Below are 16950 nucleotides of genomic sequence, written 5' to 3'. Positions count from 1 at the left end.
GTGGGTTGCCATTTCCTTCTCCAATGCATGAAAGTGAAAAGTGAAAGTGAAGTCGCTCAGTCATGTCTGACTCTCAGTGACCCCATGGACTTCAGCCTACCAGGCTCCTCCATCCATGGGACTCTCCAGGTAAGAGTACTGGAGTGGGGTGCCATTGCCTTCTCCGAAATAAGGATGAACGACTCTTAATTTAAAAAAGGAATTCATTAAAAAAAAAAAAGGCAAAACAAAACACTATCTCGCATGACTCTCAATTGTTTTAAGATAAAAGGAGAGGAGAAACACAAACTTCAATATCAAGAAAATTTATGTATTTTACACATTACATGAAAATACCTTAATTCTGAACTTCATAGATGGTCCTCACTTGCACAGATCTTGTGTGGAATGTAGAAACCATACAATAGAAAAACAAATGTACATCTTATGAGAATCAGACATTTTAGCTAAGGTTTTTATTTCCTTGCAGCATGAACATTTACAAACCAATTTCATAAAACAAAAAAGTGATAGAAGAAAACTGGATACTTTTATTGCAGAACTACTCATTTTTAGTTGCAATGCTATCTCAAAATAGCTCTGGATTACTAAATTACTTTCTCACCCAGCTTATGCCCAAATATGCTACACTCTTGCATTTTTATTCCTAAGAATTAAATGTCTATTACTGGTAAGGCTGGGTAAATGCTAAGTCCTGAGAATGTGACAGAGAGCACAGACCCTGGTCTCATACAGCTATTAATCTATCTGGGATGACAGATAATAAGTAATTGCAAAGCACTACATGCTCTTAAAAACAGAGTGGAGATGAAAATGTGGACAGAGCCTCTAACAGCAGAAGAGGCTTCAGAGAATGCTTCCCAGATGTATTGTGTTTACACTGAGGCCTGAAGGCTAAGGAAGTGATAAATGGGTGAACTTCAGGAGAAGAGTGTTCTGATAAACATTTGCACAGAAAGACTGTTTTCCAGAAACTGAAACAAGTTCTTTCTAGCTGGAGCATTGGGAGGGGCAGAGAGGAGGTGGTACTATTGAGAGAATCCAGTCCGGAGGCTGCTGGAATAATGTAGAGTAAAAGTGAAAGTCGCTCAGTCGTGTCTGACTCTTTGTGACCCCGTGGACTATACAATCCATGGAATCCTCCAGGCTAGAATACTGTAGTGGGTAGCCTTTCCCTTCTCCTGGGGATCTTTTCAACCCAGGGATCAAACCCAGGTCTCCCGCATTGCAGGCGGTAATGGCAGAAGTGAAGAGATGTAGCGAGATTAGAGAAATTTAGGGGGTTGCACCAACATGATTTGATGAGTGATTTGGAGATGACTCATGAGTTTGTGGCTTGATAACTACTGATATGAAGAATATTCAATGAGAATGGAAATCCAGGACCCTTGGTGGTAGTGGTGGGGCGGGGACTGGATGACAGTTTGGTGGAAAGGAGTGGAAGGAGGTGGGAGAGTGAGGTCAATTATGGATAATATTTTATTTAGGACGTCTAAATGATATCCGGATGAATGTTTCCGGTAGGCAATTGGATATACATAATGGATGAGCTAAGATTTGGGTTTAGAGCAAGATATTGATTTGAGAATGATAAACATACAGTTCATGTTTTCTCAACCTTTTAAAAAATCCATGCCTATTTGATCAGTCAGAAAATAACTTCCCTCCCACCCCCAAATGAGACCAGTTAATGTTGACAGTAAGGATGCCATGTAGAGTGAGAAAAGAGTTTAACACAGAACCCTGAAAATACCAATGTCTAAGAGAGAGGCAGGGAGGTCTCTAAAAGAAGAAACTGAGAAGTGAACTGATTTCTTCCTTCACTATTTCTTGTCCTCTAAGGGAAAAAGAATCTGAATGGCTAAGGGGAAAAAATAAGCATCTTCAAAATCCTCTTGTAAGCTTTAGAATCTGCCTAAAAAGAAGTGTTAACTTGCATTTCTCTTGCTGTTGTTGAGGCTAGGCTACTGTGGTACAGAGAGGAAACAGTGAATGCACTGCAGGGCAAGTGGGAGCTGAGGTGGGTCCTCTTTCACCTCTTCAAATAACTTACACAAAGGTCTAATGAAGTTTTTTTGCAATTTTTCTTTTTTCTCTTCCCCCTTTACTTTCTTTCTCAAATGAAAGTAGAAAAGTAAATGGACACAAACTCTGCTTCTGATTTTTGGAAAGTGAAGACTAATTCCCATCCAGGCCCCAAATTGCAAGTTTGCTTGATAAGTGCAATACAGTAATTCTAGAAGCAAGTAACTCTAGAAATTTGGTGTATTTCATGACTCCCACAACTTTCTTACCCTAGAAAATATCTGGATCAACTCTTCTTAGCTTTGTGTAAATTCATAGTGTCACAATGGTCTTGACCAGGTCTAGGATATTGAAAAAATGAAATCCTGGTTTAAATCTGAATGAAAATACAGAATACTGTAAAGCACAGAACTTGAAGAGTAGTTCAAGCATGTTTGGGGGCTGACTGCTTATCTAGACTCAGAGTATCTCCCAACATAAAACTTATAGTTCAGAGAATAGTAACTCTTCATATCAAAGAATATATAATAAGCATTGCTATAAAAAATACTGGCAGCTGTGGGGCTGCCCTTTCACAGAACTACTGATACTTAGTAACAATGTCTTTTCATGTTTTATGAGTAGAGTCTATAGAACAAAATACTGTGCTATACACAGTTTCATCTGTACTTGTACTTAATTTTTAGTAAACTTTGATTTTAGCATTTATTGTCAAGTCAGTGATCTGACTCAGAGAAAATTATGATGACTACCATAATTTTAAATATTATATTAAGTAGAGTTTTGGAAAATGCACTCAGTATACTGAATATATGATATGCAGTATTTATTCTTATTGTTATCCTTGGTGCTATTACTGAATCAATCAAGCCATATTACACATTAGAACCATAGAGTGTTTAAGGATGAACTTTTTATTCTATATGCCTGTTACAGAATTTAAAAAGGAGGGGGAATAGTGTGTCACAAAGTTCTATGACAATTTCCATAGCTAGAAGAATTAAGAATTAAGGGTTAAAGAATAACACAGAAGTCAATACCTACCAAAATGTCCAGCAATACTATTTTCATCTGAAATAATTTAGAAAATAAAAGTCTGTGTTGAAAGATAAGTAGTGCATCCAAATAGATCACTCCAGTTAAGTCAACTGTTTGTGATTCTATTTTTTTTCTTTAAATCAAAAAAGCCAACGGACGTTACCATTTTGTTCTTAAATAGGAAGAAAAAAATAACTGGGAATGACTACCAAAATGTTAACTAAAATTCTGTTTTATCAAACTCCTTAAGTAACTAAATAAACATTTAAATATAATTTCTATTATCAGCATTTAACAGCTAATAATCATTACTCAAATTAGATTCCATTGATATTAATTATATCAACAACTTGTCACATATAGAAATGGTCTAAGTTTGAGAAAATTATTTCAAAGTCCAAATATACAGCTTTGAAGCCACACAACCATTTTTAAGGTTAGGACAAGACACATACCAAGTATGTTTAGGGGCATTAGGATTTAATTCCTCAGGGGCCCTTAAAATTCAGTGCTGATATTAATGATTCAAAGTGGGTACAGATATTTATTTCTAAATTCTTGTACCTCAAGATTCATGTAAATAATGTATGCCAATTACCTTCGAAATTATTGCCAAAGGATGTTTTTAAAACCATTGCATAATGCTTGCTTCCTAACTTCTTTTCTCTGAACACTCATTATAACATCATTTACTTTATCTCTATAATTTGCTTTATAATCAAGCCAATTACTTGATTATAACCCTCTACCATCTTAAAAAAACTGAGTAAGGTACAAGAGATAGAAAGGCATAGAGACCTTGGGTAGTCCTTCAGTTATATTGCTTAGCAGCACAGCAACAAGAGAGTGATGACAGACAGCAATTGTTTTAATCTAGGTCAATACAACAGCCAAAATACTTTGTAAACACTTTCTTTGGCTCTTTCTGGAGATCAACACTGTTCTGATTAAACAGCATGAGAAGGACTCGATAGCAAAGTAAGGGTTCAACAATATGTACTTATCTTTTATCCAAGAGTCTTAAAATCACCTAACACTAATCATAACCCAGTAACTGAGAGAGGTAGGTACTAAGGTAAACTGCAAAGGCCAAGAACAGAAATTGGGAGTGTGGGCCACTGAATGATATTTATAAGCTAAAGACTGCTGCCTTATATAGCTCTGAATGTAAAAATGAAGTATTATCTACTATCTTTTAAGAAACTCAAACTCAGCAAAACAGGGGAATACTTTTTCTTACTATGTTTCATTTATATTTGTACCAACATGTTAACAAGATAATACCTTTTCTTACTGTTTCATTTGTTATTTGTACCTAATTTTTACTGAAAGTTTGATTAATTCAAGTTTGGTTTTCAGAAGACACTGTTTAGCCATTGATCGTAAACAGAGAAAACTAGTGACACAGAATTTTAGACATTACATTATTTTAAATATTAGATTAAAAGTCTATAGTTTTCCATGTGCCAATTATTTGAATTATCTTTCCATTGAAGGGTTTGTGTTATGCTGTACACACCATCTTCCTTGTGACCTCGAGTTGAATTTGTGAGATGTATGCTTAAGGTGCAATCTGTAGCCATGAATAGTTCTGTGTATGTGTGTAAAATTAACAAACACTTAAAAGGACTGAAATCCGTCTTTAGCCTCATTAGCACCATGTACCAACTGTATTAACTGGTTGAAACTGTTAGATAAGAGAGTGAAAACTAAAGGAACGGGAACAAAGAAAGGTTATATTTCATCATCTTAAGGTTTCACAGAGATGATGCAGGTTTACAATTCAAATTTCCACCCCCTGAAAAATGACTTCTTAAATAACTCAACTCTCAAAACTCAGAAATGCAGTAACCTGAAATTATTCTAATCTAAAACCTTTAGAGAATAATCAGTTACTACAACTGATGTTCACTGTGAAGAATACATAGCTATATAAAATATAGCTACACAAAAAAGAACTCACAGAAAAAACATTTAAAGCAAGAAGATGTGTGTTTCAGATTCACATTAGTAGTGGCTAATTGGGTAAATGCTAAAGATTACATTCAAGTGCTTAAAAGGATTACTGCACAGAAATTCAATTACTAAAAGTCTTTGTTCAGATGCCTCTCAGGCTGATTAAAGATGAGACGATATGCGAACCGAACCACCAACAGTGGTATTTAAACCCCAATTACTTTCAAGGTAATGTATACAGTTCTTAAGACATTCCAGAAGTGGGTTCTTTGATACTAAAAATGGTATTAAAATAAAAGAGAGACCTCATACAGTCTGCTGGTATTTCATACCAACCTTTGGAGGAGGTAGTAAAGTGTTGGAATTTAAAATACAAGGTCAGCACTAAGTGTAAACATTTCTAAAGCATTGTATGTAATTCTTAAACATATGTAGTGAAAAAAAGTATAATTCATATAAAATCAGAACTTAAAAAAGCAAAAAATAGAAATATTTAGTCAATTTACTCAAATGAAGAAAACTTAAATGATACAGAACTGAATATATCAGAAATCTATATACAATAAAAAGTGAATATAAATTAGTCAATTCCATAGACATTTCCAGTTAAGCATTCATACAAATACAGATTTGCCTTTTTCTTATATATAGGAGTAACACATACATACATACATGACATGATTCTGGCAAAAAAAAAAAAAGAAAAATCAGAGATACTAAAAATATTCTCAAGTTTTAAGAATGGTGTAGAATAAGTTTTAACAACATTCTACATGAATGGAAACCCCTGATTTAATTCCATGATTTTATCATGCCAGAAGCATGTTTGCTTTTAATTTTCTTAAACAGATATTGGTATCATACACATTGGCTTATTAATAATTAAGGCATTTTGCATATACAGTATCTCAGTGCGAACAAAAAACTTTTAGTACTGATTATTTGCTATAATGGTTTAAACTTTCAAAGTCTTTTCAACATAAGAAAATAGTAGCTGCACACATTTAAGTGTTTTCTTATAAAACACAATCTTAAAAAAAAGTAATGATGATTGGTCTCTGTGATTCCTAGTAATAAGTCCTGTCTTATTTTTCACATAGTATAAATTATATTCTTATGCAGGATTGCATTAAGACCCAGTAGTTCTTAAACAATGTTACCAAATAACCATATAAATCCCAAACGCAGCAAAGGTGAACAATCTTCGTAGTGCACTTTCACCTCATTGGAGCTGAAGCTGCTCCTTTTGGATCTTTTTCCACTTCAATGTGAAGTAGATCGGTAGCATTTCATTAGTGGTTTCAACATACGTTTCTCTTTAAAGGAAAAAATGGTTTTGATTTCTTCCATAGTTCACAGTTCTCAGATGAGATATTTCTGGGGAAATCATATCGTCCAAGGATGTTTTGAATAGCCAAATGCTATAGATGAAGTCTTTCAATGCAACTGTAATAAATAAGCATCTACATCCTTAGAGAATAAAACAGAAGCATTTCATTAGCCAGTACTGTAAATACACATATACACACCCCATTTTCTTCTCCCTTTTTGTCACTTGTTTTGCCTTCGTGACCCTTTGAGTGCAAAAGATCTGCCCTACTCAACATTTTATCTGCATTTTGGTAGCACACAGCATGTGCTCAGGAAGTCTTTGCAAAGTGCTCAGGGAATGTTCTAGTTTCTGTTATCAAACAACTCTGCCTTTATAGCTCAGCAAGATCATTACATCATTCACAGCAGTTCCTTCAGTGCTATATAAATGCCAGGCCAGCTTGATGATGGCCATTCTGATTTCTACCCTCAAAAAATTACAGTGAGGGTTTAATGTTGTTAAGGAGGCTTTATCATAGCTTAAGGAACTTCACAGAACTTTTAATCACTCAATATTGTTTGTAATAACAGAAATAGTACCTTGCAAATTTCTAAAGAAATAATCTTTCAGTTCTACTACTAAGAATACAAGGTACTTTCAGAATAACGTGATATATCATGTATTCTATTTTCTATCAACTTTTACTTCATTTTTCCTCCTTTTAACCAAAGAACAACAAATAATAATTTAAAAACTTTAGGAAATTGATTCTGTTCATTAAATTTTCATCATTAAGAATTCTACAGAGTAAAATTATACACATTGGTATAACATATTTGCTTGATACAAGATTATCCTTCCTTTCATGAAGGTATTTCAAGGAAAATTTTATAAGTCAGTCCAAGACATAAATCCTTTTTTTAAGAATATGATATTTTTTAAACCAGAGGAAGTTTTTATATTTCTGGCTTAATGCCCATTTATATGATAGAAGTATGCCCAGTAAAAGGGTGGAAGTATTTTTTAACAATGATTTACTTTGCAATTATATTTTAACTACCAATGTTTTCTGGAGTTTAAATATTAAAATCCAAAACAGTAATGCACTTTTTCCTTTAAGATCAAGTAAGTCAATAAAGAATGATGTCAAATTCATACTGTGATTTGAACAACTTAACTTTCCCCTAAAAGTATGGCGTTAGCAAAAGCCAAGTTAAAAATACTCCCAAACTATTTGACTACGTTCCTCACCTTGCTTCCTGAATATCATTGCCATTTCAGACGCCTTCCTAACCTGGGTTCTTAACTTTTTTCCAAATATTTTTCTGTAATTGGAGCAAGGTCATTAAATACCTACTAGCACATATTTATGGCTGTATATGAAACACATTCAATGACTAATTCTTATGTTCCTTGCCAAAGTCATATTCATATCCAGAGCACCTTAAGTGTTCATAAATATGAAACTGACTTTAGATCGTGTTAGAGTAGTATTTTAGAGAAGGCAATGGCACCCCACTCCAGTACTCTTGCCTGGAAAATCCCATGGATGGAGGAGCCTGGTGGGCTGCAGTCCATGGGGTCGCCAAGAGTCGGACATGACTGAGCGACTTCACTTTCACTTTTCACTTTTATGCATTGGAGAAGGAAATGGCAACCCACTCCAGTGTTCTTGCCTGGAGAATCCCAGGGGCAGGAGAGCCTGGTGGGCTGAGAGACTCTGTGGGGTCACACAGAGTCGGAGACGACTGAAGTGACTTAGCAGCAGCAGCAGCAGAGTAGTATTTAACTGGACATTCGAATGAGTTCATTTATGATTGCATAATACTATTACATTATTCCAAATTTTTAGTTAAGCTTAAATATAGATTACCTTGGCTATATTACCAGTATATCCTGGAACCAAAGTAAGATGGTTTTCCTGTTCCCACAACCCACTTAATTGCTGTTTTAAAATCTGAATATTTCTAGGAGAAAAAAAGAAAAAAAATACAAATATAATAAGTTATAGACTTTGGTAGCTAATACACTTAATGAAAACAGCTTTAAAATTTTCAAGTCTTCTTCAGGATAAAATTATACCATTTGAAGTCAAGCAACTCTTTAAACTAGTTCATGTCAATCATGGAAATTAAAGGTTACTCAGGTGTTAAAGCAAGTAAGAAAACAATGAGGTATTTGGGACATTTGGACATCCAGTTCTTGGGTATGAAGTGGGGAAGTCCTGAGAGCCTAGAAAGCAAATTATGGACTGAAAGGAAACTGTTGGGATATATATATATTTTGTAGTTTCATGATAATCTGGCTCCTTTGGTAGAACACCCACATACTTTCACATCAAGACAATACTCAAACTATGATTATAATTCAGTTTTTAGAACTGTAATCATCCACACTGGATTCTTACGTTAATGTCCTTTGGCTATCTGGTCCAGAGAGCCATAGGACGCCCCCAGGATGACTCCATTCCTGGGTCTCAATTTTACTCCACCAAAGGTCATCTCTTTTTCTCTCACTCCTTTATAATGGATATAAAGGTTTTGTCTCTCTCACTCCTTTATAATGGATTTAAGTCTGTGCTTTTGCCTTCCAAAAGGGTATGGTTCTGCCAGAACAATAGACACGGGGTTACTGGGCTCTGGAATTCAACTTTCACATGTAACATTCCAAAGATGAATAGTATCCCAATTTATTATTTCTCTGAAAATGAAGAGAATAAGTATTATATACTGACAATCTGCTTCACTGACTATGCTAAAGCCTTTGACACTATGGATTACAACAAACTGCGGACAATTCTTTAAGAGATGAGAATAACAGACCACCTTACTTCCCTTCTTAGAAAGCTGTATGCAGGTCAAGAAGCAGCATTTTGAACCAGACATGGAAAAACAGACTGGTTCAAAACTGGAAAAAGAGTATGTCAAGGCTGTATACTGTCACCCTGCTTATTTAACTTCTATGCAGAGCACATCTTGCAAAATGCCAGGCTGCATGAATCACAGGCTTCTGGAATTAAGATTGCCAGAAGATACACAGATGATACCATTCTAATGGCAGAAAGCAAAGAGAAACTAAAAAGCCTCTTGATGAAAGTGAAAGAGGAGAGTGAAAAAGCTGGCTTAAAATTCAACATTCAAAAAACTAAGATCATGGCATCTGGTCCCAATACTTCATGGCAAATAGATGGAGAAAAAGTGGAAACAGTGGTAGAGTTTATTTTCTTGGGCTCCAGAATCATTGAGGATTGTGACCGCAGCCCAAGAAATTAAAAGATACTCACTCCTTGGAAGACAAGTAATGACAAACCTAGACAGTATATTAAAAAACAGAGATATCACTTTGCTAACAAAGGTCCACATGGTCAAAGCTATGGTTTTTCCAATAGTTGTGTACGGGGTGAGAGGTGTACCATAAAGAAGGCTGAGCGCCAAACAATTGATGCTTTCGAACTGTGGTGCTGGAAAAGACTCTTGAGAGTCCCTTGGACAGCAAGGAGATCAAACCAGTCAATCCCAAAGGAAATCAACCCTGAATATTCACTGGAAGGACTGATGCTAAAGCTGAAGCTCTAATACTCTGGCCACCTGATGTGAAGGACCAACTCACTGGAAAAGACCCTGATGCTGGGAAAGACTGAAGGCAGGAGAAGGGGGTGACAGAGGATGAGATGGTTGGATGGCATCACTGACATGCGTTTGAGCAAACTCTGGGATACAGAGAAGACCAGGGAAGCCTGGAGTGCTGCAGTCCATGGGGTTGCAAAGAGTTGGACACAACTTAGCAAATGAAAAACTGATAATCATAAAATAAAATTTCCTGAAAAAAAAGTCTTTAGTAACATGAGTTTATCTGTAAAGGTATACTCACCCATCGTTCATAATTTCTGTTTTGGATGATAGTTCTGACCACCACCTTTTAATGACTGCTTGAAGCCAGTTTAAACCAACTATTATATATCTGAAATGACATTTTGTTACAAAATTCAAGTGTTTTCATCCAAGAAGCCTTTAGAAAAGATACTCTACTGATCTCAAAAAAATACATACACACTGATTAAAAAACACACAGATACATCTTTAAAAATTAAATTTTCACTACTTTCACCAAATTGTATTTTATGTAACATGTTTATAGATAGTTTTCTAATTGTTCTTTAGTCAGTCTATATTCTTAAAACATAAACCATGTATGTCTCAGGGAGCTCAATCTACCATTATGTACTTGTAAGGCACAAAATCAAGGATGTTGAAACAGAAAAATGAATTGAGATTCAGATTAGCACTTACTCTTCAAATCTGCTTTTAAGTAGTGACTTTACTAGAGGCAACAAATCTACACAGCAGCCAAGTGAGATATACTGTTTTTCCTCCTGTAAACTAAAATAAATAAATACTAAGTTATAAAATATGAACAGGTTGTACTCTGTTCTTCTTTAAACTTCCTTTTTTTTCTGAAAAATAGTCTTCTTACCTATTGGTGAGCACGGGAAGGCAATCCACCACAACTCCAAGGTCCTCTATCCTGTGGGAACAAAACTGCTTAGACAGCTGATTTCTTTATTTCCTTTCATATTATAACCATCACACTGCTTTTAAGAAATTTAATCCTCAACAAATGATCTGAGTGTCTATGATGAGTCAAGTGTTAGGGATACAGCAGTTATCAGAGAGACAGGGCTTGTATTTCAATGCATGTGTGAGTATGGGAGGAGGGGTGGAGAGGGCAGCAATAGACAATAAACAAATAAAGTACATAAAGCATGCTGACTGTGAGAAGTACTGTGGGGAAAAATAAAATGGAAAAGAGGGACAGAGAGTGAAAAAATATACATATTTAAATAAGGTGGTCAAGGAAGGCCTCACCAAGGTAACATTTGCGAAGACTAATACAGTGAGAAGGTAATAGTTAAAATTTTTACTGAAAGGAAATTTTTTAAAAGGTTGGTTTTTGCATAATGGTATCTCTTAGTTTTATAGATAAGAATCTTAGTCAGAGAAGGTAAAATGTATGTTCAATATGATAAAACAAATGGTTTTCTGTATTTTGGTTACTTAGACTATAGATAAATATAATTTAAAACATATTGTCACTATGAAGCTAAACATAGGAAGTTTAATTTTAACCAGTATAACATAAAAAAGAGGAGATAATACACTGGAAATTACTTTTACTGAACAAAACCATTAAGGGTCACACTTACCTTACTAAATATGCTACAAGTTCACTAATACTTCTCTTTCTCCAGAAAGTTAAAGCTACATTCAATCTCAAGTTCCTGCTGAACAAAACCTGTGCCATTGTTTCATGGTCCTGAGAAACCTGAAAGGCAGTAATCTAATTTGTTAAAAAGCACATCGAGGTATGACATAAAATCATCTTTTTCAATTAAATCATTCTGGTAAATGTATTTTAAAATTAAGCAAAGGTGATTCCTTTTACTAGCCCACAAAAATAAATATTGCAGCGAACATAGTAAACATATGATTTGAAACAATTTAGGACCTGTATCAATACTCTTTCTTATTTGTTACTATTTCCTTTTAAATCTCAATAATTCAAAGAATAAATTATTTTTACTCACCTACAAACCTAGGATTTAATTTATAATGTGAATTAAAGGAAAAGGTAACCATACAGGCTAGTCATATCAACTAAATAGGATGAATAGGGAATCACAAAAATTCAGTTTTATGACAAGATTTAAATTCATTCATTTTTTTCTATATAATTAAGGTAACATATTCCTGGATCATCGAAAAAGCAAGAGAGTTCTAGAAAAACATCTATTTCTGCTTTATTGACTATGCCAAAGCCTTTGACTGTGTGGATCACAATAAACTGTGGAAAATTCTGAAAGAGATGGGAATACCAGACTACCTGACCTGCCTCTTTAGAAACTTATATGCAGGTCAGGAAGCAACAGTTAGAACTGGACATGGAACAACAGATTGGTTCCAAATAGGAAAAAGGAGTACGTCAAGGCTGTATATTGTCACTCTGGTTATTTAACTTATGTGTGGAGTAGTACATCATAAGAAATGCTGGGCTGGAAGAAGCACAAGCTGGAATCAAGATTCCCGGGAGAAGTATCAATAACCTCAGATATGCAGATGACACCACCCTTATGGCAGAAGTGAAGAGGAACTAAAAAGCCTCTTGATGAAAGTGGAAGAGGAGAGTGAAAAAGTTGGCTTAAAGCTCAACATTCAGAAAACGAAGATCATGGCACCTGGTCCCATCACTTCATGGGAAATAGATGGGGAAACAGTGTCAGACTTTATTTTTTGGGCTCCAAAATCACTGCAGATGGTGATTGCAGCCATGAAATTAAAACTCCTACTCCTTGGAAGGAAAGTTATGACCAACCTAGATAGCATATTCAAAAGCAGAGACATTACTTTGCCAACAAAGGTCTGTCTAGTCAAGGCTATGGTTTTTCCAGTGGTTATGTATGGATGTGAGAGTTGGACTGTGAAGAAAGCTGAGTGCTGAAGAATTGATGGTTTTGAACTGTGGTGTTGGAGCAGACTCTTGAGAGTCCCTTGGACTGCAAGGAGATCCAACCAGTCCATCCTAAAGGAGACCAGTCCTGGGTGTTCACTGGAAGGACTGATGCTGAGGCTGAAACTCCAATACTTTGGCCACCTCATGCGAAGAGTTGACTCACTGGAAAAGACCCTGATGATGGAAGGGGCTGGGGGCAGGAGGAGAAGGGGACGACAGAAGATGAGATGGCTGGATAGCATCACCGACTCGATGGACATGAGTTTGCGTGAACTCCGGGAGTTGGTGATGGACAGAGAGGCCTGGGGTCTCCCTGGGGTCCTTTTCTCTCCTTTGCGGTCCATAGGGTCACAAAGAGTCAGACACGACTGAGAAACTGAACTGAACTCATAAACAAATAAACTCACAGAAAAAGATCAGATTTCTGATTACCAGAGGCATGCATGAGTGATTGAGGGGGAACTGCATGAAGACAGTCAAAGGTACAAACTTCTAGCTGCAAGTACTAGGCAATGTAATGTATAATTTGGTAACTACAATGAACACTGCTGAGTGTTATATATAAAAGCTGTTAAGAGAGCAAATCCTAAGAGATCTCATCACAAGGAAAAAAATTCTTTTTCCATTTCTAAAATTTTGTATCTATACATGATGTTTGCTAAACTTAATGTGGTGATCATTTCATGACATATTTATCTCAAATAATTAAGTGCATACCAAATGCTGTACGTCAATTATATCTCAGCAAAACTGGAATGGAAAACTGTACAAATGTTATCTAATTACATGGAAAAACATTAAAATTTATTAAATTTTATATAATAAAAACCAAGTTATATATAACATAAAAACCAAGTTATCGAACAATATGTATAATATGAAAAGATACATCAAAAACTTAACACTGCTATCTATAGATGTTGAGTTTATGGATAATTGTTTCCTTTAGGTTTATTTTCTACAACATATACAATAAATGTAATAATTATTTTAAACTTATGTGTTTATAAATTTTTCATCAAATCATTCTTTCAAATGATCATTTTTTAAAATTTGTTTTCCTGAGTTATAATTTACATACCATAGAACTCACATATTGAAAGTAAGTAATTCAAAGATCTTAAATAAATTTATGTATGGAGTTGTGCAACTATCACCACAGTCCAGTTTTAGAATGTTTCTATTACCCAAACAATTCCCATAAGCCTGTTCAAACAACTAACTTTGCCTGAGCCAGAAGAGCAGCAAAACTAAGCAGGTTTGCCTAAACAAAGTTTCCAATGGCAATTTTGACAGCCCAGCAAAATATGTCTGGATAACTGGCTCCGTGGTCCACTTTTTATGCAAGATTTATGATCTCTTCCCTTTCTTTAAATCTCTACTGGCTAACTTGCCATTCTGGAAATTTATAGCAGCTTGTCAATCATTTCATTCCATCTCAGATATCCCTAACTTAGAAAAACAGAATAAACAACAGATTCAAATTTGGTTAATCTAGAAAACTGTTGCAGGGAATTAAAATCTCTCAAATAGTCTGAATTCAATAAACAGTGAATTATTTTACTAGTAGACTATAGGAAGGAAAAAGTCAATAATTGAAAAAAAAAGTTAAGTTTATATAAATGACTTACCTCAGAAAAAAAGCCACTATATTTTGATGATGGGCTTTCTGTCTGTGAAGAACCAGAATCACTGGTGTTAATCAAATATGTTCGGCTATCATGCCGTAATTTTTCAGGGAGGTGGCCTGCACAAGCCAGTTCATTTTCTTTATTTGCCATGACACAGCCCCCACTTTTAGGGGACTGCTTTTTTCTGTAACAAGGATTTTGAATAGGATGATGAACTTTCTTTCTTCTATAGATCACCTTACGTAGTTTATCTGGGCTTTTCACAGCTTGTCCAACTGTTCTGTAAAAAGAATTGATTTTCTTAAATGATAGAGAATCATATGAAAAGCTTTAAAAGTTTTTAAGAGACAGACTTAGTAGGCCACATTCTGTGATCACTACCTACTAAAATTAGAAGCAGAATAATTTTTAAAAATCTTAAGTCTTAGATTGAAGAGAAAAATAAAAGGGAAATTACAAACTATCTGAAAAGCAATGAAAAGGATGATACTTTGTACCAAAAGAAAAGGAAGCATCATAATAACTAGATGCTTTTAAAATGTAACGTTACAAGGCATTCACAAAGTGAAAATTAAAACAATTTCTTTTCACCTAATCTTTTTATAACAAGGTGACACAGTAATTATGCAAGTTTGAATCATGCAGGTCTGAACATACACTTTAATATAAAAGAGAACACTTATTTTGATTAAGCTGAAATATATTTAATTTGAATAAGATAAAACAACAGAGAGCACATCTCATGGTTTAGTAGAGTGGCTCTCAAATGTTTTGGCCTCAGGATGCTTTGCACTCAAATTACTGAGGTCTCAAAAAAATTTTTTGTGAGCAATATCTACTGATACTTGATGAATCAGAAATTAAAACATAAAATTTGTTCATTAAAAAAAGATAAACTCATTACATATTATATAGAATATTTTAAAAAATCCTTTATTTTCTAAAACAAAAAATACAGTGAGAAGAATGGCACTGTTTTGGATTTGTGTAAAATCTCTAATATCTGGTTTAACAGAAAACAGCTGGATCCTCATATCTGTTTCTGGATTCAATATCTTACATCATGTAGCCTCTGGAAAACTCTACTGTACACCTGGAACAGACTGAAAATGAAGGTTAATAATGTCTTAGTATTTTTCCCTGGAGGGGGAAATGGCAACCCACTCCGTACTCTTGCCTGGAGAATCCCATGGACAGAGGAGCCTGGCAAGCGATACTCCATAGGGTCACAAAGAGTCATAGGGACATGACTGAAGCGACTTAACACATGCATTGTTATGAAGATAGTTTTGATGTCATAAACTCCTTGAAAGGGCTTTAGGGACCTCCGGGGTCCCAGATCATACTTTGAGAACCAGTGGTTTAATGGAAAGTGCCTTTGGAGTTCAGTATACCTGAAAGTAAATGCTGTTTTTACCACCTTCTGGGTGTATAACCCTAAAGAGAGCCAAAATATTTTTTTTTTTTTTTTTTAACTCATCACTTGTTTAGGGTAATGGTACCCATCTATCTTATACTGATATGTTTAGCACAGTGTTTGGCACAAAGGAGTTGCTTGACAATAAATTATCATACTAAAACACAGTATTTTTTTCTCCTATTTTCACTCTTATCCAGCTTTCAATATTTGCTGTTTCCCACAAATTTCAAAGAAGTTCTTACCTAGTTATGTAAGTAGCCAACTGTTTTGGAGATTTCTTAACCTGAAAAACACACGTAGAGTTGCAGCATATGTTATTTAACTAAGCTACGTAAACTTTGTGATTGATGTCAACAAGTGTGAAATTCAAGTTAAACTTTTCAGATAAAGCTATTTACTGTACTGATGCTGTACTTTCAATTATTAGTTACAACAACACTGTATGTATTTTTGACAATGCAACATATCTGACTAGTTTCCATGCTACTAGTCATATATTAGATATGCAGGGTGCTAAATAAATGGGTTGAGTTTTAATATGGTTTTAAGAAATTATATCATTGCTAACGAGCCTTGCAATGGTGAACAAAAAGCACTTCTGTGATTCCTATAAAATTAAAATATTTAAATTGTATCATATCGAAACAATACAGTGGCCAAAAAGTTTTTAGATTTTGGAATATAAACAGATTTCAATTTTTTATTAATTCTACCTAATTTTGGCAGATTAAGCAAAACTATCACCCTCCCATTTACTCAGAACTACCCATAGACTTAACTGTTTAAACTGTATCAAACTGAATGACTGTGTTTCCCTGAAATTCCTATGTTCAAACCCTAAATCACCCCCTCCCCAGAGTGATGGTATTAAGAGTGAGGGCTTTCAGAAGGTGATTAGCTCATGAGGGTAAAACCCCATGAACAGGATTTGTGTCCTTATAAAAGAGAGTAGAGAATTTGCTCTCCCTCCTTCCACCATGTGAGGAGGTAGATGACAGCTATCTATGAATCAGGAAGTAGACACTAATTGGATACCAACTCTGCTATGGCCATGATCTTGG

The 16950-nt window shown here is 34.9% G+C and overlaps 1 protein-coding gene across 1 annotated transcript in view; it reads right to left on the bottom strand.

Moving 5' to 3' along the window:
- Window positions 1-289: 289 nt before the first annotated feature.
- KATNBL1 (katanin regulatory subunit B1 like 1) overlaps window positions 290-16950 on the bottom strand; it is a 51369-nt gene continuing 34708 nt past the window's right edge. Inside the window, exons 3-10 of the mRNA XM_027553452.1 lie at window positions 16132-16172; window positions 14470-14749; window positions 11535-11653; window positions 10805-10855; window positions 10621-10710; window positions 10202-10291; window positions 8205-8298; window positions 290-6489 (exon numbers count right to left, since the gene is read on the bottom strand). Coding sequence (XP_027409253.1) covers window positions 6457-6489; window positions 8205-8298; window positions 10202-10291; window positions 10621-10710; window positions 10805-10855; window positions 11535-11653; window positions 14470-14749; window positions 16132-16172 — 798 coding nt within the window. The 3' untranslated portion in view covers window positions 290-6456. The remainder of the gene's footprint in view (window positions 6490-8204; window positions 8299-10201; window positions 10292-10620; window positions 10711-10804; window positions 10856-11534; window positions 11654-14469; window positions 14750-16131; window positions 16173-16950) is intronic.

This window comes from Bos indicus x Bos taurus, chromosome 10, assembly GCF_003369695.1.
Source record: "Bos indicus x Bos taurus breed Angus x Brahman F1 hybrid chromosome 10, Bos_hybrid_MaternalHap_v2.0, whole genome shotgun sequence".
In the NCBI taxonomy this organism is placed as follows: domain Eukaryota; kingdom Metazoa; phylum Chordata; class Mammalia; order Artiodactyla; family Bovidae; genus Bos; species Bos indicus x Bos taurus.
Note: the sequence above shows the minus strand (reverse complement) of the source record. Positions and strands in the feature narration are given on the sequence as shown.